Source organism: Dasypus novemcinctus, chromosome 24 (assembly GCF_030445035.2).
Source record: "Dasypus novemcinctus isolate mDasNov1 chromosome 24, mDasNov1.1.hap2, whole genome shotgun sequence".
NCBI lineage: Eukaryota > Metazoa > Chordata > Mammalia > Cingulata > Dasypodidae > Dasypus > Dasypus novemcinctus.
The window spans coordinates 66,980,939-67,002,256 of record NC_080696.1 but is presented as its reverse complement, the minus strand read 5'-3'; the positions used below and the strand labels follow the sequence as shown (position 1 = coordinate 67,002,256).

The 21,318-nt window shown below is 60.6% G+C and overlaps 1 protein-coding gene across 5 annotated transcripts in view; it reads right to left on the bottom strand.

Annotated features, from left to right (window-relative positions):
• The window catches only part of RTEL1 (regulator of telomere elongation helicase 1), a 38,051-nt gene that overhangs the window by 507 nt on the left and 16,226 nt on the right, over positions 1 to 21,318 (bottom strand). For 2 of the 5 annotated variants that reach the window (XM_071211811.1, XM_071211812.1), the window contains exons 10-34: positions 21,124 to 21,277; positions 11,833 to 11,871; positions 11,665 to 11,743; positions 10,155 to 10,252; positions 9,401 to 9,456; positions 8,766 to 8,840; positions 8,586 to 8,667; positions 6,480 to 6,612; positions 6,134 to 6,247; positions 5,689 to 5,729; positions 5,232 to 5,317; positions 5,028 to 5,105; positions 4,677 to 4,754; positions 4,420 to 4,566; positions 4,235 to 4,350; positions 3,911 to 4,034; positions 3,655 to 3,805; positions 3,392 to 3,537; positions 2,712 to 2,807; positions 1,604 to 1,808; positions 1,307 to 1,441; positions 1,110 to 1,226; positions 696 to 908; positions 419 to 607; positions 206 to 337 (exon numbers count right to left, since the gene is read on the bottom strand). In XM_071211811.1, the coding sequence (XP_071067912.1) occupies positions 206 to 337; positions 419 to 607; positions 696 to 908; positions 1,110 to 1,226; positions 1,307 to 1,441; positions 1,604 to 1,808; positions 2,712 to 2,807; positions 3,392 to 3,537; positions 3,655 to 3,805; positions 3,911 to 4,034; positions 4,235 to 4,350; positions 4,420 to 4,566; positions 4,677 to 4,754; positions 5,028 to 5,105; positions 5,232 to 5,317; positions 5,689 to 5,729; positions 6,134 to 6,247; positions 6,480 to 6,612; positions 8,586 to 8,667; positions 8,766 to 8,840; positions 9,401 to 9,456; positions 10,155 to 10,252; positions 11,665 to 11,743; positions 11,833 to 11,871; positions 21,124 to 21,277 (2,884 nt within the window). Of the gene's footprint in view, positions 1 to 5; positions 110 to 205; positions 338 to 418; positions 608 to 695; positions 909 to 1,109; positions 1,227 to 1,306; positions 1,442 to 1,603; positions 1,809 to 2,711; positions 2,808 to 3,391; positions 3,538 to 3,654; positions 4,035 to 4,234; positions 4,351 to 4,419; positions 4,567 to 4,676; positions 4,755 to 5,027; positions 5,106 to 5,231; positions 5,318 to 5,688; positions 5,730 to 6,133; positions 6,248 to 6,479; positions 6,613 to 8,585; positions 8,668 to 8,765; positions 8,841 to 9,400; positions 9,457 to 10,154; positions 10,253 to 11,664; positions 11,744 to 11,832; positions 11,872 to 21,123; positions 21,278 to 21,318 lie in introns of all 5 variants that reach the window. The other 3 variants (XM_071211810.1, XM_058287316.2, XM_058287318.2) reach the window with 3 other exon arrangements.

The following is a 21,318-nucleotide window of genomic DNA, read 5'->3' as shown; positions in this document are numbered from 1 at the left end:
CCGACCTGGAGGAGCCACCGCCAGCAGGCCCGGCAGCGGTGGAAGTCGCAGGCAGGGCACTGGAAGGGCACCTCGTCCTCGGCCCCGCAGCCCGGGCACCCGGAGCCTTCTGCAGGGGGCACCCGTGAGCACATGGGGCCTGTGGACCTGCTGCCGAGGGGACAGGCCCGTGTCCCACAGCCCCACAGACCCTCCCATCACATACCCCACTCGGATTCCCCGTGGCCATGGGGGGGCAGGGGCGCCCGGCTGTGCCCCTCCCCATCAGCCGGTCGCTGTTTGTGGCAGGAGGAAAGCTCAGGCTGGACCTTCCCAGGTGTCTCGGCCTGCGAGGGCCCTGGAGACAGAAGACCAGTCTGAAGGGGGCCACAGGGCTCCCCGGGAGGCAGCATGGCAAGAGCCCCAGGAGGTGGCCCACCTGGCCTGGGCACGGGCACGGCTTCCTGGGCGAGGCTGGCGTGGGCCTCGGGGCCAGGGGGCACGGCCGGGCTCTCCTCTGGTGGTCCCGGCAGCTTCATGCCCCTGCCCAGCGTGGGCAGGCCCGTCAGGTCGGCGCACGTCTGCCAGAACCTCTGCTTGTGGTGTGGGCGCACGAACATGCCGAACCCTGCAGGGCAGGCTCTCAGCGGTCAGACCCCTCCAGGGCCACCCCACGGACCCCACCCCCCTGAGGACCCCCACCCCCAGCCACTTGCTCTGCAGCAGGGGAAAGTCCTCCGGCCTCGCGGTGGTGAGCGCGGCCACCACGGCCACGGCCTTCTCGTAGTCGTCATCCCTCTTGTAGTCGGTCAGCGCCGCCCTGAGCTGGCTGCAGCCTGCAGCCCCCAGGGCCCTGTGGGCGTCGGCCAGGTAGGCCTGCACAGCCGGCGAGCCCCGTCTCTCAGTGCGTGGACAGCTGTCTGGAGCTCCTAGCGGAGGGCGGGAGCTCAAGGCTGTGTCTAGACCTGGGACCCTCAGCCCCCTTCCGCCCCCGGCCCAGGCTGGTGACCCTCAGTGGCAACCTTCTGGCCACCCTGTCCCGCAGGGCTCCCAGCACCAGGGAAGCCTCCCAGGCCACACCGGGAAGCACAAGCTTCTCCAGGGTCTCAGAGCCCCACGGGTTCAGGCACCTGCAGTGGGGGACCTGGTGGCGAGGTGGGGTCCCCCCCGGTTCAGGTGCTGGGCAGGGTCCAGATGTCCAGCTGCACCCTCAGAGAGGGTCAGCTTGGGGTCAGGTTTCCTCCCTCCTGAGGAGACACAAGAGCCGGTTCTAGAAGCCCCAGGGCAGGAGGGCCCGGCTGAGGCTCCCAGACCACCCAGCACGCACCCCTGGGCTCCTGGGCTGGCTGCGCCTCCTGCCTACAAGGAAGGCCATGCTGGGAGCCGCAGCCCCGGCCCGTCAGGCGCAGGCAGGCCTCGTCGAACTGCTGCCGGTGGTGCGGGCGCACGAACTGGTGGAAGCCTGTGGGCGGGGGTGAGGGTGGGGGTGAGGGCGGGCAGGCAGGCAGAGTGAAGGAGTGTGGGGGTGAGGGCAGGGGGGTGAAAGGCGGGGAGGGGGAGGGCGGCCTGGTGCTGGGGCCCCACCCAGCACCCTCCCTGGGCCCTGCCCTGGGCCAGGGGGCACCTCGGAGCAGGCTGTGCTTCCCGGGGTCCTCCGCAAAGAGGGGGCCGAGCTGGGCCACCAGGGCGGGGAGGTCATCGGAGCCCTTGTAGTCCTGCAGGGCCCGGGCGAAGGTTCCGAAAGCGGCCTGGCTCAGCGCCTGCCGCGCGGCAGCCATGAACAGCCGCGCTCTGCCCGCCTGCGCCCCTGGGGCCGCGCCCCTCTCCTCCTGCAGGGTACGGCAGGAAGGGCCCGTGAGCCAGGACGGTGCCACGCCTGCACCCCACTGGTCGTCTGACCCTGCTGTGCCCACCAGGCCGCGGGCCCCAGCACCCCCGGGGCTCCCCCTGCCCTGGGTGGTGACTGCGCGGAGGGCCAGGGTGGCCTTTGCAGAGGCCCTGGTCGCAGGGGGCTCTCTGGGTGGGCGGAGACCCAGCGGGGAAGTGACCCCCAGGCACAGAAAGCCCTGGAGCCTCACGCCCCTCTGCTGGTCACACCCCTCAGAGCAGCAGGGCAGGGGCTGGGGGCTCGGCTCAGGCCGGGTACGGGACGCCCACCTCACGCCCCTCTGCTGGTCACACCCCTCAGAGCAGCAGGGCAGGGGCTGGGGGCTCGGCTCAGGCCGGGTACGGGACGCCCACCTCACGGCCCCTCTGCTCACAGCACTCACCACCTCCCCGGCTGGCCTCGCACCAACGCCCACCCACCCAGCGCCTGCGCCCACAGGCCCAGGGAAGGGAGGGCAGCGTGGGCCCACTCCAGGCCCGACCAGCTTCTAACGTGACTGCCCACGACCGCTTCTGTTGGAGCTGGGGGCAGACTGCGCCCACCAGGGCCGGCCCACCGCGTGCGCGAGAACTCCCCGTGGGTCCTCACCCCTCCGGGCTCCCACTGCAATCCCCCAAGGGCCCCAGCAGGGCAGCCCAGGCCTGGGTGTGGACGCGCCCACAGCCCTGCCCGCTGCCCTCCCTGCGGCTCTCGCCAGACCCACGCCTGGGTGCTCCTCAGCTCCGCCTGCTCCGCCAGCCCGGCATCGTGGCACCAGGAACTCGGCCTCTGGGGGTGGGCACACCTGGCCCTGAGGCTGCAGGTTCACGGACGCCCTCCCGCCTCCCCATGGGCAGCCGCGTACCAGGCCACCAACTAGCTTGATCCTCTTCCTCCCGCCTCGCTGCGCCATCGCCGGCCTCTTCTCAGACGGCACGGACGGGGGGCCGCAGCACTGCACCTGGGGGGACACACCACGGTCCAAGCCATGCTCTAAGGGCCCCATGGGCTGCAGGGGCCAGGCCAGTCCTCCCCCCGCCACGCGGCAGCCCCGGCTGGCCCGGTCACTGCAGGGCGGTGTGCAGCGTGGGCTCGGGGACCTGACAGGGCCGGCCCTGGCATCTCTCGGCACCAGGATGCCGAGAGGGCAGGGGGGCAGAGCGAACTGCCTCCCAACAGGAAGCAGCAGGAAGGCGGTGTCTGGACAAAGGCTTGGGAGAGAACCGGCCGCGGGCGCACAGCAGGCTGCTGGGAGGAGCTGCACCTGACGACCCCGACCCAGGCTGACGCCCACAGCTCATGAGGACGCGCAGGACAGGGCAGCTCGAGGCCTGGGCCTGTCCTGGGTGTGGCAGAGCACAGCGACGTGCGCCCAGAGCCCTGCCTGGGGACAGGCCAACGATGGAACCAAGAGCGGGCCCAAGGCTGGGTCTGAGCAGGCCCAGCTGCCAGGGGGCCCCCGCCACAGGGACGGGAGAGGGGGAGAGCGCACAGAGGGGCGGAGGCAGGAGGCGAGGAGGAGGGGGAGCTGGCGGGGGCGCCCACCAGCTCCTCCGCGGGGCCCCCGGCCTGCTGCTCGCTGCGCTCCAAGGCGGCCAGCAGCCCTGGGGGCCCCGGCGGGGCGCAGGGGGGCTCCTGCTCGTACTCCACGCACAGGCTGCTCTCGGCGTCCCCGGGGGCGTCCTGCGGTCCTGCAGGCAGCCATGGGGAGAGGGGCTCAGCCTGGCACCCAGTCATGGTCCCGTCAGCCCCACACCTGCAGCGGCACCCCTGCCACCCGCGCCCACCACCACGCAGCCCTCACGCACCCTCTGGCCGCGGCCGCAAGCTGGGCACGTGCACGTCCAAGGTCTTGGCTTTCCTCGCTGGCGGGGACGGGCCGGACAACGTGACCCCTGTGACCGCACCTGCTCCTTCGGCCAGGCTCGGGGTGGGCACCCGGGGCACAGGCGCAGGCACCTGGCGTGGAAGGCCAGAGGCATCTGGGGGTGTCAGGCCGGCTGGGGTCCACAGCCCTCCCCACGCCCCGGGGGACCCAGCCCTCCAGGTCGAGTGGGCACCCACAGTTCTCTGGGCCACACGGAAGAACTGGGCCGCGTCCCGGATGACGGGGCCGAAGCTGTCGTAAACCGTGACGTAGGGGCGCACCCAGGAGGGGAGCTGGGCTCTGGCGTCAGCGTAGGCGAACCTGGACAGTGAGCTTGGCCGTCAGCCCCTGCGTCCTCTCCCAACGGGGGCGCAGATGCCTGGGGGGTCGGGACACGGGCAGGGGCACAGGTGCTGCCGGAAAGGCAGCGCTGGGCGGGGAGCGCCCCTGGCATCAGTCCCCTCTCAGGGAGAAGACGGGGCCCGCCGGTGGGGGCATCTGGGGCCGGCCGGGGCACCTGCCTGTGGTCGCAGAGGAAGATGGCTCCGTAGTCCTGGCGGTGCCGGATCACCCGCCCGATGGCCTGGTTGACGGCCCGGGACGCCTGCTGCCGGTACCAGTCGTGCCCCGAGAGGAACTGCAAGGGGCACGTCTGTGGTCACGGGGCTCCAAGGAGGCCCTGCGGCCCCGGCCCTGCGGCGCTCACCTGGACGCCGGCCACGCTCTGACCCTTCATCTCGTCCAGGAACTGCATCTTGAGAACAACCCGGGGGTCCATGCGAGGGGGGTACGGGAGGCCCGTGACAACCACGCCGCGGCCATTCGTGTCTGCGAAGTCCAGCCCCTCGCTGGCCTGGGGGAGCAGAGGCCGCGGGCTCCTGGACCCCCAGAACGGCTCTGTGGGAGCTGCCCGCCCGCCCCTGGCCCGCGAGTGAGGCCCACGCGCCAAGCCCCAGGCCTCACCTTCCCCCGGCACACGGCCAGGAAAGCGGCCCCACTGGCTCCAGGCGCCGCGACTCGCGAGTAATAGGCCTCGATGACCTGCGCAGGCAGCGGGTGAGCGCCCCGGGCCGCCTGTTCTTCCTGGGTGGTTGCGCCCCCACCGCCCCCCGAGCTGGTTCGTGTTCCGCCAAACAGGGAGCCCAGGGGCGGCGGGGGAGCCCGGCTCGCTGCGGCCCATCCAGCTGGCGGCAGTTCTGAAAGGCGCTCGCAACAGCCTGAGAGGGGGCCGCGCAGCCAGGGGTGGGGTGGGGGGCCGGGCCCCTGCCCAGGGTGCGGGGGCGGGGGGGGGGCAGCCCCCGCTCGAGGACTGACCTCCGCGAAGCTGCCTTTGCTTCTCGGCTCCACGAATATCGGCTTCAGCGCCTCGATCTTCCTGGCTAAGTCGCGGGCCTGTGGGGGCACGCTCTGTGGGGGCCACGGCCCGCTCCTGCCCCCCCCCGCGGTGCCCAGGAGCGGCTGCAGCCCCTCCCGCCTGCCCTCGGCCCCCCCCAGGAGCAGCCCCGGGCGGGGACGCACCTGCCAGAACTGCAGGGTCTTCTCCAGGACCGGGTAGGAGGGGAAGAACACGAGGAGGCCCTGCGGCACCACGCGGGCGATGTTCCCTGGCGGGGCGGCGCGGGCGTGGGGAGGAGTGGGGGGGCGGCGTGGGGAGGAGTGGGGGGGCGGCATGGGGAGGAGGGGGGGCGGAGCGGGCATGGGGAGGAGTAGGGGGGCGGCGTGGGGAGGAGTGGGGGGGCGGCGTGGGGAGGAGGGGGGGCGGAGCGGGCGTGGGGAGGAGTGGGGGGCACGGAGCAGGTGTGGGGAGGAGGGGGGGCAGAGCGGGCGTGGGGAGGAGTGGGGGGCGCGGAGCGGGCGTGGGGAGGAGTGGGGGGCGCGGAGCGGGCGTGGGGAGGAGTGGGGGGCGGAGCACAGCGTGGGCGGGGTGGGCCGGGGACAGCCCCTGCCCTCCGTCCCCAGCCCAGGCGCCACTCACCTATGGCCTTTCCCAGGGAGGACAAGCACTCCTCAGAAAACCTGCAGAGTGAAGCCGGCTGTGGTGAGGTCCGTCGTGCGCCCCCAAGCTCCCCGCGGCCGCAGCGCCCCCACCCCAAGGCCTGCGCCAGACCCCTGTGCGCCCAGGCAGCCCAGCGCACGGACCCCCATCCCGAGCCGACCAGCACCACAGCCCCCAGCGCGCCGCCCCGTCGGCAGTGCCAGCCTTCCACCTCCGCGTCCAGGTGGCGTCACCACCAGTCGGTGCCCTGAGCCGACCCCAGGCCCCCAGCCCGGCCTGGAGCCCCTGCCCCAGACATGCCCCCGCCCCCCTCGCCCTTCTGTGGCAATCCAGGCCCTGGGCCCTGGGGCATGGCACCTTCCAAGCCGCAGCCCGTTTACGGCACAGCGGCCCCCGCCAGGCCACCCACGGCAGCGCCCCTCACCGTCTGTCGAATGCGGAGCTCAGCTGGGCCCCATCAGGGCCTTTGGGGATGACGCCCACCCAGATCTGGTGCCTCTCGATGACGTGGGGGTTCTCGAGGCAGACTGGGAAAGGGCTGAGTGGGGCCGCTGGTGAGCACGGGCCCTGGGGCCCTCCCTCCTGGGGCCCCCTCCCTCCTGGCCCCAGCACTGCCCAGGGGCCATGGGCCGCTGAGGCGGGTGGCGCTCAGGCCACAGGGGGTTGGTCTGGGGGCCTGGAGCTCACCACAGCCCCCCTCTGCCCCCAATCCCAAGCAGCCACCCCCTGGTGTCACCTCACGGTGCCTCCAGGGGGGGGGGGGCTCTCACATCTGCATCTCCAGGGCGAAGGAGGACACGGGGGCCAGTGTGCCGCTGGTGAGGATGAGGGTGCGGACGCCCTGGCGGACGAGCTCATGCATGGCGTGCCCGGGGCTGAAGCACCAGTAGCTCAGCACCTTCCCTGCAAGGGCGCAGCCGTCAGGACAGGCGTGCGGGGCCTGTGCGGGAGCACGTTCCCACACCACCCAACAGGTGGCCACCCGCCAGCCCCCGACTGCCCCCAGGGTCACATGGAGCCTCGCGCCACCTGACGCCCCTCATTCGACCATCCCTGCCACCCCAGCTGCCCTGTTCTCGCAGTGTCACACGACACAGCAGCGCGCAGGGCGAAGACTGCTAGGAGCGCAGGCAGAGCATCCGCCAGAGCCAGCCCAGGTCAGCCCTGGCGACCCCTGAGCACGCCAGAGCCCACGCTGTGCGGAGCCAGCATGCAAGCAGGCCCTCCCTCGGGGTCCCATGAGAGGCCAGCCCCCCCAGGCCTTGGAGGGAGCTAGGGTGCAGCCGGTGCAGGGAGCAGCCCCTTAGGGGCCCCCCACTGCCAAGAAACAGAGCAGCCCCTCACGGCCCCCGGGAGCAGGAGGGCGGGGTCATGCGGGTCACGTCAGGATCCCAGCGGCTCCTGAACTGCCCAACAAGGGGCTGAGCAGCAGCGAGGCCAGAAGGGCTGGGAGGTGCCCAAGTGTGGCCTGGGGTCCCCCGCTGTCAGGAAGCCCTGGAGGTTACAGCAGTGCATGCGGAGCCTGAAGCATGACACTCCACCCGGTCACAGGAGGGACAGAGGAGGGACAGCACTGTCTGGAAAGGAAAACTCCTCCTCCCCCTTGGGAAGGGTCAGCTTTGCTGTGGGGGGCGGGCCCAGGCCGCCTTGGAGGCCGAGACCCCCGTCCAGCCCTCAGCTGGTGCCTGGGCAGCCCCGGGGTCCAAGCCGCAGGGGGGTCTGGCTGGCCCAGAAAGGGGGACCAACAGCAACCCTGAGGAGTGTCCGGCCAGCATTTCCGCCCTGGCGGCCCCCTGGGGGTGACCCCTTCCCGGCCCCTCCTCTGGCCCCACCACCTGCCCACCCCTTCCTCACACGCTCCTCAGTAAGTCCAGAGATGAAAATTCCCGGTAAACACCCAAGCGGTGTTTCAGGAGCTCACACCGTCTAGGGGTGGCGGGGCTGGTGGGTACAGGACACCCCACCTACCCAAGGCAGGGACCCCAGCCCAGCACCAGAGGGGGCCGGCGACTCGCAGAAGCCAATTGGGGGACGCCAGTCTCCCCACTTCCCAAGCAGAGACCAGGCTCAGAGACGGCTGCCCCCGCCCAGGCCGCGGGGCGGGGTGGTCCCTGTGGATGCCAGACCTCCCCCCCACGCGCCCCGCCCCCTCCCAGGCTGCGCACGATGGCGCCAAGCACCAGCCTCTCCCCCGGGCCCCACACCAGCTCAGCGCCCACACACAGGGCGAGGCGGGTGGCCAGGAGGACGGCAACGGCCTGGATCAGGCGCTGGGGAGGAAGGGCACACGCAGAGCCCAGGGGCAGGGTGGTGCTGGAAGAGGGTGGGAACGAGGAATATGAGGGCACAGGGCCTGGGGGAGTGGCCCGGTGCCGAGAGCCGGCTGCAGGACAGGTTGCGCCAGCCGTGGCAGCCCAGAGAACCCCCGGCCTGCAAGCCCTGTGGGAAGCCCAGTGCTGGCCGCCTGCACCGCGCATTCCGCCCGGCTCCCCGGCACCTGGGCAGGCGGGAGCCGCCCACGCAGACACCTGCTGCGGGGCAGCCCAGGCAGCACTGTCTCTGCAGACACCAAGACACAGGTGCACCAGTGCCACGAGTGAGCAAGGTGGGGGCCTGGGGTGCAGGTGGCCTTGTCCCAGGGCCGAGTGAGCAGAAGCAGTGCCCACAGTCACTGGCAGGGCCCCTGCGGACGGGTCCCTGCCTCGGCACGCACCGGGCGTGGGGAGGGCGCGGCTGACCCAGCCCCGTCCCTGCCCACAGGGCTCAGGCCGCTGAGGTCCCCGCAGCTTTCGCAGCTCTGATGCGCACCTGGCCCTGAGGCTTGGTGGCCACCGCGCAGGGCCAGGCGGGCTGTGACCCGACCCCAGGGCCAGTACCTGGCTTTCTGGTGACAGCAGCCCCCCAGGCATCTGACCGCTGAGCTCTTCTCCGCTGACCAGGATCTGGGTGTACATGCACCTGGGCAGTGACCGCACAGGGTCCAAGGCCATCCCGGCGCCTGCCGACCACACCCGCCCGGCCCCCAGGGCTTCCCTGGCACCGGAAGCAGCTCCCACCTTGTAGGACCTGGAGACCGCCTGCCCCACTGCGGAACCGGGGCTGCTCTCAGGGGCATCAGCACTGAAAATGAGCTGGAAGCAGAGACAGGCGAGTTGGCATGGCCTGAGACCGCTCAGGAGATGGCGCGAGGTGGGGACGCGGAGGCGGCAGCAGGAAGCTGGCTGAGGGCCCAGCCTCACTCCGCCTGCTGCGTGGCCCGGCGCACACGGCCCGATGCTCGGACGTCGTCTGGTTTGCCTGCCTCGGCCACCGTGACCTGGCCGCTGCCCGCCGAGCACAGCCCGTCCCACCAGGCCGCAGCTCAGCTCTGACCTGCAGAAGCCCTGGGCTCCCTCCTGCCCTTCCACAAGAGCCACAAAGCTCTGTACCACCTGGAACAACCTAGAAACACACCGCACCTCCCGAGAGAGGCCACGCCACGGCTGAGCTGCGGCCCAGCTTTCTCCATGCCCTCCCTGGAGGCCGCGTACGCTTTTGGGCAGGAAATAAGCCTCAGGTTCAGGAATTTGAACCTTTGTCCTGCCCCCGCCAAATCGCCCCAGTTGGTAACAACTCCTCCAAGAAAAGGAAGTACTTCCTCCGTCCTGCTGCTTCCGGCTGGAAAGGAGAGAAGCCTGCAGCACCACCCTACCTGGATGACGTCCACGAGCTTCTGCAGTCCCGCCGTGTTGGTAAAGACCCCCGCACCTGTGGGCGGCAGGGAAGCACCTTCAACCTCACGCTGCCCCTCGCTGCCCTCTGGGGAGGGGCCCGCACCACGTCTCGCCAAGCCCCGCCTACCCCTCCCAGCATGCCGAGGGAGGCAGGCCATGCCTCCAGGGACTCGGGGGCCCGGGGAGCCCTGCAGGGGAGCCCTGCAGGTTGCGTCCCTCCCAGAGCCTGGCGCACAGCAGGGGAGGGTGTCCAAGAAGCACTAGCCCTGCCGGGCGCTTGTCACCCACCCCCACGGGCAGGGCCGCAGTGGCCTTGGGAGGCCTCCTGGGCCCTGCCCCGGTCTCTGCTCCTCTGCACAGGGCAGTGGGGGCAGCCGCTGGACCCTCAACTCCCTCATGTGCTTCCTGCTGCTTAAAACGGGACCAGCCAGGAAGCAGCCACAGCACAACTGCTACAACAGAGCTGGCCAAGTGCTTTACGAAAGTACCAAGGTCCTAGGTAAGCGGCGCCGGCACCTCAACGTGCTGCACAGAAGGGGCGAAGCTCCGGGTGCACCGCGGCTACTGCTAACGGAAGCAGGGGCCGTCCCCTGGCCTGTGCCACCCGCCAGAGCTCAGGACAGCACACTCAAGCAGAGGCCAAACCCCCCACCCTGCCGTATCCTGATCAAATGCATGGGCCTGACACCCCGTCAAGCTAAGAATGGCCACGTCCCAAGCCGGGAGACTCACGTCCTGCCATGTGTTGGACGATCTGGTCCAGCGAGTCCAGGACGCAGCCTTTGGTCTGAAACGTTACTTGGGCTTCGGCAAACAGCTCGAAGATAAAGCTGCCACGTGGGAGAAAGAGGCTCAGGCCTGGCCGAAAGACCAGGCGACAGCTCTCGACACCTAAAGGGGAGGGGGCTGGACCTTGAAGTTCCCTTCACCCTGAACAAGCTCTGAGGCCGGGGGGGCCACAGCAGGAGAGGCGAGAGGACTGGGCCCCAGGAGCTCGAAGGTGGAGGGGAGGCCCGGGCAGAAGAGTCAAACACAATTGCAGGTGTCAAAGGAAAACACAGTCCAAGGCTAGCGGACTCCACGCAGAGGCCAGCGGCCCGGGCTGGAGCTGGGGGCTTTCTGAGGCAGGGGTCTGACAGAAGGAGCAGACGGCAGCCCTGCTGAGGCTAGGGTGGTGGGTGGCTGGCCATGCAGGAAAGAGGGCCCGGTGCCGGGCGACAGCGCTTGGTCTGCACATGCAAAGGCAGCGGCTGACAGGGAGGCGGCCCAGCGCTCAAAAGCTGGCTTTGTGGCCCGAGGCACTGCGCCCTCAGGTGGGCGACCAGGCAGCCCCAAGCCGTGCGCTCCTTTCCTACCAATGCAATAAACACCGCTGCCGCTGCGCCGGCTCTCGGGAGCCCCTGGCTGCAGTGACCTGACTATCATTCTACCAAGAAGGTCCACAGGGAATCAGGCGTCTCGGTGTAAAAAGCAATTTCCTTGCAAACAAGGGTCTGAACCAGAGTTCAGAGAGAAGGGCTGGGGCAAGGAGAAGGTGCAGACACTCAACCTGCCTGTGGGGAGCTCTGGAGGTTAGGGGGTGCTGTGAGATGCTGCATCTTTTCCCAAAACCTCAAGAGTCAAAAGAAAGCTGGGAGCCCTTTGTGGTCTCCAAAATTAAACAAGACCCAACCACTGGGAAGCAAATTTGGCTCAACGGATAGGGCATCTGCCTACCACATGGGAGGTCCAGGGCTCAAACCCTGGGCCTCCTGACCCATGTGCAGCTGGCCCATGTGCAGTGCTGATGTGCGCAAGGCGTGCCCTGCCACGCAGGGGTGTTCCCCCGTGTAAGGGAGCCCCACACGCAAGGAGTGCCCTGTAAGGAGAACTGCCCCACACAAAAAAAGTGCAGGCTGCCCAGGAATGGTGCCGCACACACAGAGAGCTGATGCAGCAACAAAAAGAGACACAGATTCCCAGTGCCGCTGACAAGAATACAAGCGGACACAGGAGAATGTACAGCGAATGGACACAGAGAGCATCCAATCAGGGCGGGGGAGAGAAATAAATAAAAAATAAATCTTAAAAAAAAAAAAAAGACCCAACCACAGCATGAAATCCCGGGCCCAGAGAGGGCACCTCGAGGAACAGGCAGGGGAGAGCAGCAGGACGTCCGCGGGCAGGTGCGACCTGGGATGGCGCCGGGCCCTCCTGCACTGCCCTGCCACTGGTCTCTGACTCAGGGGCCGGCCCCCCTCACCTCCCGGGCTTGGTGACACCGCCATCACCTCCTGGCAGCTGGACAGCGTCAATGGCCCCTTCCAGGCGAAGGAGAATCACTGCGAGGCAAGAGGGGAAGGTGGGGCGTGCTCGCGCAGCCCCTCGCCCACACGCCAGCCCCGCCCTGGGAGCGGGGGGTGCTGCTTACTCTTGAGCTTGGCGATGTCTTCAGGCTCCATGTTCAGCCCTGAGGAGAAGAAAAGCAGCAAACAGGCCGTTATGAACCATCCCTTCGTGCCAGGCCCCGAGTCCTGAAGAGCCAGCAGCCTGGCGCGGGGTGAGGAGGCAGCCGGGAGGGGGCCAAGCACAGCCCTCCACCCGAGTCTGACCTGGGGCACCTCCCGAGGCGTCTTCAGAAACAAGAACAAGAGCACAGACCTGCACGTCTGTGCACAGGTGTCCCCCCTCCCAGCTCTGTCCACGAAAGCCCCAGACACCTCCAGCCCCTGGTGCCTGGGTCATGGGTCTTGACACACTTGTCCCACGAGAAGGCCAGGGCCTCTCAGAGCTGGGCAGGAAGTGCCTGGGCCCTGACTGCCAGGCAGCAGAGCAGCCCTGGGAAGTGCGAGCACCCACGGACAGAGGCCTGAGGACAGGACAACTGGCCTGCATGATGAGAAGAGTGGACGACAATGAACTGAAATGATCAGATAGGTGTGAAACATGCATTCATGATGATATGAAACAAGTGTTCACCACCTGAGGATGACAGGGAACCTATTTATTATTTGAAAACTGAGGAAATACAGGGAAAAAGAATCAAGCAACAGGAGCAGATGTGGCTCAAGCAGTTGAGTGCCCGCCTCCCACACGGGAGACCCTGGGTTTGGTTTCTGGAGCCTCCTAGAAAAAACAAGCAAGACAGCAGGCTGCTGCAATGGGGCTGGCACAGCGAGCTGACACAACAAGATGATGCAATGGGGAGATACAACAGGAGACGTGAGAGACACAGCAAGCAGGGAGCAGAGGGGGCTCAAGCCATTGAGCGCCTCCCTCCCACATGGGAGGCCCCAGGTTCGGCTCCTGGTGCCTCCTAAAAAAGGCGACGAGGGGTATGGGGAGTGGAGCATGTGGGAGCCTGTTATACTTCTTAATGTAACATTTTGAGTAATCCATGTATCTTTTGTACAATTTTTTTTTAAAAAGGAAGACAAGCAGACACAGAGAGCAAACAGCCAGCACAAATAACGAAGGAGTGGGGAGCAATAAACAAACCTTAAAAAAAGAATCAAGCACTTTCCTGCCTTTCTAAGTGAACGGCGCCGCTGAGCAGCATGAGGTGCAGACGAGCGCCACACACTTACTCAGGCTCCTCAGCACATCTCCACTCTGCCATCCTCAGTGAAGGAGCAGACCTACGCCCCGCGCATCGGGGCTGCCAACATCCACAAAGAGCCAGAGGCAGACGAGGCCAGCCACGGCGAGGGACAGAAGCCGCGTGTGACTGGCCCCTGGGCCCAGCGGCCACGTGCAGGACGCAGAGAAGCCGGCACGCCCCCAGCAGAACGCACAACGCAGGACACGCTGCCAGCCACACGACCTGACCCGTTCCACCAAGAAAGAGGTGCGCGCTGACCAACACTGAGGCCGCAGGCGAAGGCGGCCGAGGGAGGCGCTCCAGGGCTCCACCCCATGCGGCGCTGAAGGCCCAGCAAGAACAGCAGAAACAGGGAAGCGGACTTGGCCCAGTGGTTAGGGCGTCCGTCTACCACATGGGAGGTCCGCGATTCAAACCCCGGGCCTCCTTGACCCGTGTGGTGCTGGCCCATGCGCAGTGCTGATGCGCGCAAGGAGTGCCCTGCCACGCAGGGGTGTCCCCCGCGTAGGGGAGCCCCACGCGCAAGGAGTGCGCCCCGTAAGGAGAGCTGCCCAGCGTGAAAAGAAAGTGCAGCCTGCCCAGGAATGGCGCCGCCCACACTTCCCGAGCCGCTGACGACAACAGAAGCGGACAAAGAAACAAGACGCAGCAAATAGAGAGAACAGACAACCGGGGGGTGGGGGTGGGGATTAAATAAATAATAAATAAATCTTAAAAAAAAACACAGCAGAAACAGCTTTCCCAAGTTCCGGAAATCAGGGAGAGGATGACGGTAACAAAGAGCGCTGAACCAAGAAAAAGGCTACTGGAGAGCAGTGGGCTCCATGCCACCTCCCGCATCCCACCTGCGGCTCAGAGCCAGCCCAGGGGGCCCCTGGCCCGGGGAGCACGGGAGCACATGCTGGGAGCAGCCCTCGTTCCAGACAGAGCCTGTGTGGGGACAACTCCTGGGGAAGCAGTGAGTCCTGAGGCCTGGGGCCAGGGGCCGCCGCCTGCAGGCCACGCGTGCAGTGCCTGACCTGCTTGAATCCCTGTGGGGAAAGTCCTGAGGCCGCACCTGCTTGGCCAAGAGACCGTTGAGCACAAGGGGTCAGGGAGGCCATGGGCTCCGGCTGGGCTGGGCTCGGACCCACGTGGACCCACGTACGGGGAGCCCTGAGGAGAGCACCACATGGCACCCCACCACGACAGGAAAGGTGTTTCCTTTTTTCCTTTTCTAAAATAAGCTTCAGAAACAGATGCCTCAGAATCTAAATCCCAGTGATGATACATTAAAATATCAAAATGTCAAGGTTTCAGTAAAAGATTACAAGACACACAAAGGAACAGGAAGCAACAGTCCAGGCAAGGAGAAGACTAAGCATTAGAAGCCATCCAGGAGGAGGACCAGTGCTGAGACGTACCAGAGACCTAGAAAGCATGGACAGAGATCTGAAGGAAATCAGGAAAATGACAGGTGGGCACAAACAAAATATCAACAGAGAGATGGAAATTATGAAAAGGAACCAAACAGAGCTAAAAACCACAGTAACAGAAATTAAAAATTCCCTAGAGGGGAGCAGATGTGCCTCAAGCAGATGAGTGCCTGCTTCCCACTTGGGAGGTCCCGGGTTCAGTTCCCGGTGCCTCCTAAAAAAAAAACAAGCAAAGAAACAAACGAAAATCAAATCAATGGAGCTGATGTGGCTCAGTGGTTGAGTGCCAGCTTCCCACATACATGGTCCCAGGTTCAATCTCCAGCACCAGTACCTCAAAAAAAAAAAAAAAAAAAATTCCCTAGAGGGGTTCAAACCGATCGGAACTGGAAGGAAAAAAATCAAAAGTTGAAGATAAGACCACTGAAATCATCCAGTCGGAGAAGCAGAGGGAGGAAGGAATGAAGAAAAGTGACAGAGCCTGAGGAAGCTGAGGGCGTCTTCAGCATACCAGTATACGCACTGTGGGGGACCCAGAAGGAGAGAGAGAGGGACAGAGAGGACATTCAGGGAAATAACAGCTTAAAACCTACCAAACTTAACAAAAGACATGAATATACACAACCAGCTCTGAACAGGAGAAACCCAAGTTAACCCACATGACAGCAGAATATGCTCAGACTATCGAACGCTGAAGATAAAGACTCTGAACACCACGAGAGAGAAGCAACATGTCACACACAAAGGAGTCGCAGTAAGGTGAAGGGCCACTTTCTCACTGGAAACCACAGAGGCACGATGGCAGGAGGATGGCAGGCTTCAAGTGCTGAAGGCAAAATACTGCCAGTTGAGAATTCTATATCCAGTGAAACTCTTTCAAAATAAGGGAGAGGATAAGTCATTTCCAGATAAACAAAAGCTGAGGGAATTCATCACCACTAGACCAGCCCAAGAGATGTTAAAGAGAGTTCAGCAGGTTTTAAGGAAAAGACACCAGACAAGAGATGCAAGGTGCATGAAAATGGAAGTCAATATTCACACTATCAAAAAAGGAATGGTGTAAATATGAAAAGGGAAAAAACTAGAATGAACCCTTGGTGTTGACTGGACCTGGAGGTGTGAGGCATGCTCCACACAGAGAGCCACACACATGCCCAGGCGTGCACATGCACACGCACACATGCAGGTGCTGCCCAGCTCATTTGTTGACTGGCCCCAGAAGCAATGAGCACGAGCAGAGCCCACATCGTGGGCTCCAGCACCATCCTCCGTGGAGAAAAGCAGGTCCAGGGCTGGGGCAGGGAAAGTACCAAGTGATCCTGGACCATCTTGTGCTAGAAGCGAGACGTGCTGGGGGCGGGCGCACAGGAGCAGGGGGCAGCCTGACAGGCACACTGGCCAGATGTGGGCAATCTGAGCATCAAATGAACAATGGTAGTAATGGATTATGACCCACTGAATTAAACAAGAAACTGTGAGCCAATACTGCTATAAATAAAGTGCAAAAGCTCTTCAATACAGTATAATTCCAGCTGAGAAGTGGAAGGAATGACAGCATAAGAAGACATCATTTGACAAACATCACAGCACCCGCTGATTTGCGCAAGAATTGTCAACACTGCTAAAACGAGGGGCTGGAGGAACAGAACATGCTCATGGTCTCAAAGGATCTCCCCCCAGATGACTTGACAGTTACAAGTGGAAAAGCAGCGGCTTCACAGTGACGGAGCCTGGCTGTCACCATCCTAACCGAGTGGCCAACACTGACGGCAGCCCTACGCGACAAGCTGGTGTCATGAGCCTCCGAAAAGGACCAAAAAGGACGTGTCCTTTCTGGGGTGTTCCTGCTGAAAATGCAGAGCCTTCCTAAACTTCACACATCAGAGCCTTGAAAATCAACATCTAAGACTGCTCCAGAATGAAGCGTCAGGACCAGAGTTCTCTATTTTTTATTTTTGGCTATAATTAAGGCAGTTGGAAAAATTCAAATAACACCCATAAATTATACAAGAATATAATACCAATGTAAATTGCTTGGCTTGACAATTTTACTGCAGAGGTAGAACAGAATTAATGGCCTTGTTCTTAGGAAATGCTAAAATACTTAAGAGAAATTGAGAGTAGGTTAGCTCAGTGTTGAGTGCCTGCCTCCCATGTCGAGGTCCCGGGCTCAATCCCCAGCACCTCCTGAAAAGAGAGAGAGAAAGGGGCATCACATGTGCAACCTATACTTCAAAAATTCACCACTGGAGTTGCTGAAGGCAGGGAGAGGGAAAAAGGTGTGGTATGGGGGCATTTTCAGGACTTGAAGTTGTCCTGATTGATATTGCAGGGACAGATGCAGGACATTATATACCCTGCCATAACCCACCAAATGGACTGGGGGAGAGTGTAAACTACAACGAAACTAAAATCCATGCTGTATAGCAGTAATCCAAAATGCAAATGAAATGACTGTACCACACTTTAAAAAAAATTTTTTTTCAGAGAAATCATAATCATAATCTATTTGAAAGATAAATCAAATGTGGTAAAATGTTAACAACTGTTGTCATTAATTTTTTTTAAATGCTAATAAGTGGAAATCTGAGGAAAGAATAAACAGAAATTTTTAGCAAATTATCCATAAGTTTGAAATTATTTTAAAACAAAAATTTATGAAATAATAATGAACATTTAAAAACAAGTTAAAGGACATTAGTAACAAAATGTAAGCTATGAAACAATAATCAAATATTTAAAATTTTTAAAATGAGGTGACAGAATTCACAGAAAACTAAAAGGAAAACAAAAAATTTAGAAATGAAGGTTAAATTAGAAGGAACATGAAAGCAGATACACACCACAAATAGAGCTTTCAGAAAAACAGATGTTGAAAAGGGAAATTTTTATAAACCAAAGAAAAATAAAAAGGATTTGAAAAATAGAAAAATGTGAAAAGCAGAAAAAGGAAATATGATATACAGATGACAGGAATCCCTGCAGAAGAAGCCAAAGCTAAAGAACAAATAACTACTTAAGCTATGATATAAGAAAACTGTCCTGAAGTTAAAAAGAAAACTTTATGCTTAAAGAACAAACCATATACTCAAGAACACCAATCCAGAAAAACCAACACTGAGACATACTACAACAAAACGGCCAGGCTTTAAAGAGAAAGAAAAAAAAAATCCTTTGGGCTCCTAAGCAAAAAATACAATGGTTTCAATAAACAATTTTAAAATAAAAAGACTTAAAATGCACGTGACTGTCAATCCAGAAGTTCCATTTCTAGAGCTGTCCTACTGACCCAAAACACGGCGCTCAGGGGCGAAGCACAACACTGACTTAGAAATTCCAGTCAGAGGCAAGTGAACACATCGATGACAGCTCTTTTGTGAAAGGTCTTGCCACTGCATCAGGGCAGGCAGGATCCCACAGGGTCCCACAGGATCTGCAGGATTACAGGGGAAGGTGCGAGCTCAAAGTAAAGAGCATAATGCCACCCTTTTCCTATCAAACCTGGTTCCCAAGTGGGGCTCAGAGACCCCATTCAGGTGACCGGCAGGTTGCACTTCTGTTCTTCATCATCGCCATCATCACCACCGCCATCATCTGCCTTTTCCCCTCTTACTCTCTCATGAATACACAGGGTACTTTTCCACCGGCCGCATGTGGTAGACGGAACACTGGGCCACAGAGCCGTCCAAGTCCAAACCAGCAGCGCCTGTAGGTGCATCCTCCCATGGCAAAGGGGGAAACGGACGTGGCCCAGTGGTTAGGGCGTCCGTCTACCACATGGGAGGTCCGTGGTTCAAACCCCGGGCCTTCCTGACCCGTGTGGAGCTGGCCCATACGCAGTGCTGATGTGCGCAAGGAGTGCCGTGCCACGCAGGGGTGTCCCCCGTGTAGGGGAGCCCCACGCGCAAGGAGTGCACCCCGTAAGGAGAGCCGCCCAGCGCGAAAGAAAGTGCAACCTGCCCAGGAATGGCGCCGCCCACACTTCCCGTGCCGCTGATGACAACAGAAGCAGACAAAAGAAACAAGACGCAGCAAATAGACACCAAGAACAGACAACCGGGGGAGAGGGGGAATTAAATAAATAAATAAATCTTTAAAAAAAAAAAAAAAGGCTCTGGAGCCCGTCCTCGGTGGCCAGACAACACGATCACAGCACCTTGAGGGAGGGAGGTGGGGCTGGAGTCAGAGGAGATGGGCCGCAGAAAGCTGGGCAAGGCACAAGGCGGACTCTACCCTGGCGCCTCCAGAAGGAACGCAGACCCAAGCAGGAGAAGTGCCAGGTACGTAAGGCCTGACATGGGAAGCCACTGAGGCGCGGTGTCGCAACAGACCCAACAGACCAGTACACCTCATGGTGTGATATGTGACATCACAACAGAGCAAACAGGAGACAAACCTACTACCATACACCATGGTGTGTGATACCACAACAGGTCAAACAGACTAACATACCACATGGTGGGCGATAACAGATCGAATGCAGAAGGAATTATGAAAATCAACTCTTTCATTAAGTCAGATATGAAAGATTTATTTCTTTTAAATTCATACAACATATAATTTCTTTAAAGTATATAATCAATAGCATTTGGTATAATCACTGAGTTGTGCATTCATCTCTTCAATCAATATTAGAGCGTTTTGGGAAGCAGTTGTGGCTCAACTGATGGAACGTCCACCTAGCATGTGGAGGGTCCAGGGTTCAATACCCAGGATCTCCTGGCCCATGTGGTGAGCTGGCCCATGCGCGGTGCTGCCATGCGCAAGGAGCATGCCACGCAGGGGTGTCCCTGCATAGGCGAGCCCCAAACGCAAGGAGTGCGCCCTGCAAGGAGAGCCACTCTGCGCGAAAAAAAGTACAGCCCACCCAGGTATGGCACCGCATACATGGAGAGCTGATGCAGCAAGACGACTCAATGAAAAGAGACACAGATTCCCAGTGCCACTGACAAGAATGCAAGCGGACGCAGAAAAACACACAGCAAATGGACACAGAGAGCAGACAACATGGGGGAAGGGGAGAGAAATAAATAAATCTTTAAAAAAATAAAATAAAATTAGAGCATTTTCATTACTCCAAGAAAAGAAAAAAAAATAAGGTGGGTTGGCAGAATACACATGTATAATATGGACTATAGTTATTAGTAACACTTTGAGAATGCTCTTTCATAATTTGTTACAAATGTTTCTCAACAACGTATGGTATTTGTGGTGGGGTGATGTATGGGATCCCTGTTTGATGTTATGCATGTGTTATAAGTTCACAACTTTCACTGTATACTTACTGGGTTTTTTGGTTGTTATTTTTTAAAGATTTATTTTATTTATTTCTCTCCCCTCCCCCCCCATTATCTGCTCTCTGTGTCTATTTGCTGTGTGTTCTTCTGCATCCGCTTGCATTGTCAGGTAGCACTGGGAAACTGTGTCTCTTTTTGTCATGTCATCTTGCTGCATCAGCTCTCTGTATGTGCGGTGCCACTCCTGGGCAGGCTGTGCTTTTTTCCGCACTGGGAAGCTCTCCTTATGGGGCGCATTCCTTGCACGCAGCAGTACTGTGCGTGGGCCAGCTCACCACACGGGTCAGGAGGCCCTGGGGATTGAACCCTGGACCCTCCATATGGTAGACGGACGCTCTATCAGTTGAGCCACATCCACTTCCCTATACACTTATTGTTTATGTACGTTCATGTATGAACAATATACTTCAGTAAATTGTTTTTAAGATGAAAAGAGATTTGTAAAACTGTAAAATAATACCACCCTTCTAATTTTTCAGTAGTTATACTTTCCATAGAAAATAAGTTAGTTCTGTTAACATATTTTGGTTTAGTTGCTGTTTAAATAAGTGAATAAAAATAAGTCTTTAAAAATTTATCAGTTTTTGTTCCTAGCACAGGAACTATGAATGGCTATAATCCACAGAAAGGACGTGGTATGCCGTGCTAAACTAGCAAATGCAAGTGTGAAGGCGTCCCTGCACGCACAGGCGTGTGGACGCCTCAGAGTAGGGCTGCAGAGGCTGTGCCTGCCGGCGGGGGACCAGGACTGAGGCCCGAGGGAGCCACGCCCCGGAGGCTCTATTGTGGGTCTGTCCACTCGTGGCCAAGTTTTTAGGAAAAGGAGGTAAGCTGAAGTTGTTTCCGCCTGGTAATCACACATCCCAGTAAATGATCCAGCAGGAAAAGAAGGTGGACATTTGAAGAAAAAGTTGAAACCTCTGCTAACGAGCAGCCTGGTACAACGAATCACAGACTCCTCAAGAGCCACAGACAAGGACCACCCAGAAAACAGACGAAAGTGAACAACGTCCACATAAGATTTCCAACGTGCCATAATTACCACTGTGTAAATGTGAGCTGAAAACAGTAAGTTACGCACGGCCATAGAGCGTAGGCTCTCAAACACCTCGAGGGGCGACACCGTTGGTTATTTGGCTTTGCCAAGCAGAGGGCGAATCTCTACAGCTGGGTACCGCCTGGCTGAGAGGAGAGGCGGAGGCTCCAGAAAACACAGGGACGTGGGGCGACACTCAGCCTTCGCGACATTCCCGCTGTACACCCCAGGAAGACGCACATGCTGCTCTACAGGGACAGTCCTGGGACAGGGGCACCTGGGCAGCCACGCCCACGACAGCGGGCCCGGAGCCCCCACGACCCGAGGTGGTGCCGCCTCTCTACACCGCCTCGTTTCCTGAGCACAAACTCACCCGAGCCGGGGAAGTCGGCGCTGAACTCCCGGGAGGACGCGCCCAGCTGTGCTGCCCTGGTCTGCTCCTCCAGCACCTGGTCCACGACCTCCAACGCGGAGGCCAAGTCGTGGGGAGTCAAGTCGAAAGACGCCGCCTCCTCACACATCTTCTCCTGGGAGCCAAGGACATCCGTGTCGCAGCAAAAGCAGGGGC